The sequence below is a fragment of the Lacerta agilis genome, chromosome 10 (genome assembly GCF_009819535.1).
Source record: "Lacerta agilis isolate rLacAgi1 chromosome 10, rLacAgi1.pri, whole genome shotgun sequence".
Classification (NCBI taxonomy): domain Eukaryota; kingdom Metazoa; phylum Chordata; class Lepidosauria; order Squamata; family Lacertidae; genus Lacerta; species Lacerta agilis.
In genome coordinates, this window is record NC_046321.1 from 34,035,122 (window position 1) to 34,041,748 (window position 6,627).

Genomic DNA, 6,627 nt, shown 5'->3' on the forward strand with positions numbered 1-6,627 from the left:
CATGTATCTATACCTGGATTTGTCCCAGGTGCACAGAGGAGGCAAGTGTCAGGTGTAAAAGGAAATAGATTGCATAGGAAAGAGTACAGCAACCTCTTCTGCCTGAAGATTTTTCCTGAAATGCTCTTGTCCCAGCCCGTCTTACTACCAGTATTGGAGCTAAGCTGAGAAGAAAAATGTTATAGGAGGCTGCAAATGTGAGGTTTTAGCACTGCCCACCTTTGAATCCCATTTGCTTCTTAAATTGGGTCATTGGAACAAATCTGAGTTTAAATACATAGATCTGCCACTATCACATTTACTTTAACCATAAAGGGAGCATAATTTCAGGGAGAAAGTGGGGGGAAAGTTGTTGTCTATGGAGAGAGATGTTTTCCATATTTCTTGAACCCTTGAATGTAAAACGAGAATAATACTAAGGCTGGGTGATGCCTTTAGGATAGTACTCTCTCCCCATATACATTCATCTCATATGTATGTTTTAATATTGCAGTGTGCTCCTGCCACCCTGTTGGATCAGCTGTGCTTCCCTTTAGCAATAGCACCTTCTGTGATCCCAGCAACGGTGACTGTCCCTGCAAACCTGGAGTGGCTGGTCCTCAGTGCGATAGGTGCATGGTAGGATACTGGGGCTTTGGAGATTATGGCTGCCGAGCATGTGATTGTGCAGGAAGCTGTGACCCACTAAATGGAGACTGCATCAATAAGTGAGTGGACAAACATATTGCTAACTATAAATGGCTAGATAACATAAGCACAGGTTCTCTACAATAAATACATGTTTGAAATAGAAGTAATAAAAAGGTTAGAGATGTAGAAGAACCTCTTGAGCAGAGCTGGACGACCTGTGACCCTTCACATGTTTTTGGATAAGAACTCCCATCATTCCTGACCACTGGCCATGGTGGTTGGGCCTGATGGGAGTTGAAGTACAGCAACATCTAGAAGGCCACATGTTCCTCATCTCTGCTCTAGAACAAAATGTTGTTGTTTTATTGTAACACCTCACATGAACCACACATTATAGTTGGATTGAAAGGATTAAGTGCTAAATTAATCTGACTTGGGGGGGGGGTGCATCAGAAGTAGGAAACCGTTCACTTTTCTAACTCTTACCTTGAAGATATTGAGACATAGCGCTTCCCACAAAAGAAAGAAAGAATTGGGACAAGAAAAATATATTGGAAAGGCATAGGTATAGCTCAGTTGGTTAGAGCATGTTGCTCATACTATGTTTCTATTGTTCTATTATTCCATATTCCCCCTCACATGACTAGTTTAGAAGGAGGGGACAGAACTTCCCTTCCTGCAAGAAATTAGCTATGGGTGACTATATCATAATCCTAAAAACTCTACCAGGTACTACTAGAAATCTCTTCCAAGCTCTGAACTTGTGTGAGATCCATAAATGAATTGCAAATAAGTAAGTCCCTGTTCTGATAATAGAAAAAAATGTTTGAAGCATGGAAAATTAGCACAATAAATATTTTCTTTTAATTTTGCTTCTGAATACTTAAGCTTTGTCAAGGTTTTTTGTTTGTGTGGAGGGTTGTTTACAAATGAACTTGAATTGAACTGAGTTTGTATGAAACATATCACCGTGTTCCTTTAATTTCAGCAGTGCAAACATAGATTGGTACCATGAAATCCCTGGCTTTTATTCTCCCTATAACAAAAGTGAACCAGCATGGGGGTGGGAGGATGAACAAGGATACTCTGCCCTTCGACATTCAGGTAAGAATATGAATTTTTGGATTTTTTACAGAAAGATAGGAGTGTCTTTCAGGTGTTAAACATATGTGCGGATTACGTTTCCCATGCTATTAGGACCCCAGGGTTCCTGATCATAAGGAGGGAGCCCTCTGTGTATAAAGCTTTTTTGTGTGTGTGGTGGGGGGGGGCTCTTTCAGTTTTTATAATGAACATGTGGAGGTCAGATATGTGTGATCTCATTTTTCCTATGTGTTCATATAACATCTGAAATGATCTATAGATCAAGTGGAATTATTTATTGTAATTGGTTAGGTTCACTGTTTGAATATCAGATATGTAATCTCAGCTGATATTTTCCATCAAGCTAAAAATAAACCATACTGAACACCCCCCCTCTCAATATAGCTATATCTATGGTGAATACAATATGAAATAATGGTAACAAAAATATTTCATCAAATAGTGCTTGAAGAGAGAGGTATTTTTTTGTTTCTGTAGGAAAATGTGAATGTAAAGACCAAGTTTTAAGAAATTCCAAGATCTTCTGTGGCATGAAATATACATATGGTGAGTTAAAAATCAAATATATTATTCAAATTGCCTAGTGCTGTCAACAGTTTCATTTATCAGTGTAAATTGTCAACAGAGCTACTATGACTGGGAGATATGGTGGTATTTATATTAGGAAAACTAGAGGTTCATTTAAGTGGTGCACTAGATATAGCAGGGATGGGATACCCACCCCCTTCCAGATTTTGTTGGATTTCAACTTCCATCAGCTCCAACTAGCATGGCCAATGGTCAGAGACAATGGATACAGAAGACCAACAATATCTGGAGTGCCACGGTTTCTGACCCCTGAGTTATAGACTTTTTTTTTTTAAGCGAAACTGAATCTTTGCTTGATTGGTAATACAAGTTGCTTTGCCTTGCAAATTTATTTCTATTGGACCTGCATGGCTGCATGCATATTTTGTCTGCTATGTACAATTTCTGCAACATATTTTATCTTCTAATAAATGGTCCATTTGCCTAGAAAATGTGTCCTGGGAGAAAACCAGCATTTGATATGTAGACAAACCTCTTTTTTCTATAAATTATCACCAATATAATGTCCTTTTTGTGATGCCAATTAGACTACTAGTTCTCAAAGAGAGACTATCAGTTTAAATTCATCCATGCATGGCTTATGGGGGATGGCGGGGTGGGGGGGGGAAGAGAGAAACTCCCAGGCACTTTTTAATTTGTAAATTTCTAAGAACCAAACTATGTAACTCTAAATGGCTAGATTATTTTAAACTGATTACTTCTCTTTGCCAAAATACATGTATTTTAAGCCTATAATGGGAACAGGCAGCCGGGCTACAGGAAACCATTGCTGTATTTTGTAGTTTTGTGAAAAAGTTTAAAACGACAGCTTAGCAGCAGTTCCAAGTAATTCCAATGGGAAGAAGCAGCTGTGTATGTGCTCAGTATTTCCTAAAAAATCAGGTCACTGAGCATCTCCCTGCACCCTGTCTTTGGCAAAGGCTGAACAGGCTCATCAAGTAGAGGATCTGGCACAGTTTATTTTCGACTAAATCAAGAGCTTTTCTATTTGCATCAGATGAAATATATAGAAACATCTCTATATCACACTAGCAGTAGCGACAATTATACCCACCCTGGAAGTACAAAGAAGCTCAGTTTGCAGTGCACACATTGATGGTGCCTAAGAATAATCTATGTACCAATGTACTAGTATGAAAACAGAAGTTATATTCTTTATTCAGTGCTGAAGGCAAAGATTTTATCTGCTCATGATAAAGGCTCCCATGCTGAGGTCAATGTGAAGATCCAAAAAGTACTGAAATCTACAAAGCTTAAGATTTTACGAGGGAAGCGGATTCTGTACCCAGAATCATGGACTAACAGAGGCTGCACTTGCCCAGTACTTAATCCTGGTAGGTATTTATTATGAAAAGCAGGTCTTTATCATCATCATTTATTTATTTTTACTATTTATGTCCATCAGAATCACTCTTATTATACACATTATACACATACATATGCGGGCATGCACACACATGTACATGCATACACGCACAAAACATATATATGCACACACACAAGTATTTTGTTTTGTTTTGTTTTGTTTTATTTATTTATTAATTAAAGATCACAGAGTAGTTTACAGTATAAAAAGTAAATTCCCTTTATGATTGCATACTTGGATAGATATGAAGTACTGGTCCAATAAATATCTGACTATTTTGTTTTCAAAGGTTTGAAATATCTTGTGGCTGGATATGAAGATGTTCAAGCAGGCAGACTGATAGTCAATATGAAAAGTTTTGTCCAGCAGTGGAAACCAGCTCTGGGGAAAAATGTCTTGGAAATTTTAAAAGATTGTAGCTGAAAGTGCCAAACGGGGCATTTGTTTATGCACAAAATGCAAACGCTATAGAAAGAAGACTCTCAAAATGAAAACTGGAATGGAAAGGAATAGTGCCAAGTATGTGTGGAGGTATTCAAAGTCACAGCCTTTCACTTTGATTCTTAAACACTTTGGTCCCAATTGCAACACTTATGTATAAACAGTGTTTGTGGGTGAAACCCTCACAAGATAAGCAGAGCCCCCACCCACCCAATAGCTCCAGCTGATTGTATAGGGGGAGTAGAGGTCTTGTAATAAGTGAGTCCAACAAAAGCCTGTGCATGCATAGCTGCACTTCTGCAGTTCTCCTACCCATATTCACCTTTCCACCAATCATCTATTTGGTTGAGTAAAAGGGTCTCTGTGGGCAGAACTGCATTCACAGACCTTGTCTGTATTAGACTAACCTGCCTGGGAATAAGTTTCGTTTATTCAGCAGAATATGGCTTATGTCACAGCCATTAAATTAAATCTTTATAGACAATACTGCTTTAGGGTCCAGCTGTACAAGTGTTTTGTTTAACCCCCCCCCCCCACGTTAAAATATGTGGGACTGGCACCAACTGAAGAATCTGAAAATTGGAACCCCATTCTCATGTTCTTTGGGAAGATAAATATACACTAGTAATGGACAAAAGGACTACCAATTTAGAGAGAAGGAATGGTATGTGGGGTTTTTAATATTGGTATATTAAAACTAAGAGGAAGGTTTTGATTAAATGTCTACTGCAAATCTCTAGAAGTATACATGTATGGAAATATCACCAATATCGGTGGGGAAACTCCATTGGAAAACATATAAAGTCAGTAATACGTAATAACTAATTAGGGCATGCATTTAACCAACAGGGCTCTGTGGGACATCCCTAAAAAGGAGTTAAGGAGATGTTCATTTGGGGCACTTAAAAAGATTCTGGATAAAATTTTCTAGTCAGTGAAACCAAGGGGAATATGTTGCAACATCCAAGTTGGACTCTGGTTTGTTTTTGAGCCAGCACAGATGAAAGTAGAACCTATCCTTTCATCAAAATTTTGGTTTTAAGAAAAGACTGGTTCCATAAGGTATAAATGGGAACACTTCTATTTTATGAGGTATTATACACATGTATGCATTTGATTGTATAAAGCACTTTATTGCCTGCCCCCTTTCAGTGTGAAAATTCTAATACTGTATTGTTGGGGAACAGAGGTGGCACAGGAAAATGAATATTGGAACAGAAGCACTCCACGACTATAAAGGATAAAAGGAATAGTTTTCATTCATTTATGCCAATGGCCACTCAGTAAAGTTCAAGGATAATTTTTTTGCAATTAATATATTTCAGATGAAGTCCTAACTTCAGACTAATGGGTTAATTCTATAAATATCAGCTATGATGAGACTGTATATACCACCAAAAGAGGAAACAAGGATGGGGGGGGGGATGCTTTTTGAAATGTCATGGACTTGTTCATAATTCAAGCTGGCTTTGGCCTTTGTTTTATAATATTTAAACTCGAGCAGCAAGTTTCTTTCTTTCTGTTTCTACACAGAACTTTCAAAATTGTGTAAATTTATGGAATATCAATGCCATATTCATCACTAGATTCTATACTTCTCTGGTAAACAGACACAAAATATATCCCATTTATATACATTAAAAAATAAAGGAAGAGCTACTATACCATTGAAATAACAACACTTCACTGATCCATGGTTCATAGGTATGTTTTCTATTGTGGTCCTGTGGATTCACAGAAATGTTACTGTTTTGAAATTTTGTTTTTATATTTTATGTATATAATAAATATACTATGATTCCAAATAATTTTTCTTGTGGATTCATATTTTCTAGAACCCTGTCCATAAAATTATAAGGAAATATACAATATTTTTTCACAAGAAAAATGGGTTTCTTCTTGCACAATATTCACCACCACCACGCCCTCTACACACACACACACACACACACACACACACACTGGTCACACATTTATTCCTGTTGTGGAATCTGATCACTCAAGTGTCATGGACCTCCATTTGATGGTGCCTATAACATTATGAGGAATGGTGGCACAGTTCCCCACCTCCCAATGCAGGTACTATTTAATGATCATGCTTGAAATTTTATTATTGTATTGTTATAAAACCAATAAAAAATGATATGGCAAAAAAGAAAGAAATGAATGAGGTTCCATATCATATTCAGAACCCAAACAAAACAAAATAATGAACATGCTTGAAGCTTTTGTACTCCCCTGTTGTATCACTTTAGTACAAGGAATATCCAGCTAGCTCCACTGTGAACAACAAAAGCTGCAAAATCCTCTACAGCAATCCTTTGTGCTGTGGAGTTTTCATTTGGAGGCTGTACACTTTCCCTCTTCTCTAACAGTGCTGCAGATGAGGTCTGTCGATTTCTATTGACTCTGAGAAAAAGTCTTGCCAGGGCTGATTCACATGAATGTCTACATGCATTAGCAGTGTAATGATGGCACTACATTCTCAAAAGACCATG

At 37.5% G+C, this 6,627-nt stretch overlaps 1 protein-coding gene across 2 annotated transcripts in view; it reads left to right on the forward strand.

Moving 5' to 3' along the window:
- NTN4 (netrin 4) overlaps positions 1-5,937 on the forward strand; it is a 39,277-nt gene extending 33,340 nt beyond the window's left edge. The window contains exons 6-10 of one of the 2 annotated variants that reach the window (XM_033163356.1): positions 494-707; positions 1,619-1,734; positions 2,212-2,280; positions 3,486-3,656; positions 3,978-5,937. In XM_033163356.1, the coding sequence (XP_033019247.1) occupies positions 494-707; positions 1,619-1,734; positions 2,212-2,280; positions 3,486-3,656; positions 3,978-4,111 (704 nt within the window). In that variant the 3' untranslated portion in view covers positions 4,112-5,937. The remainder of the gene's footprint in view (positions 1-493; positions 708-1,618; positions 1,735-2,211; positions 2,281-3,485; positions 3,657-3,977) is intronic. The other variant, XM_033163357.1, reaches the window with a different exon arrangement.
- The last annotated feature ends 690 nt before the right edge of the window (positions 5,938-6,627 follow it).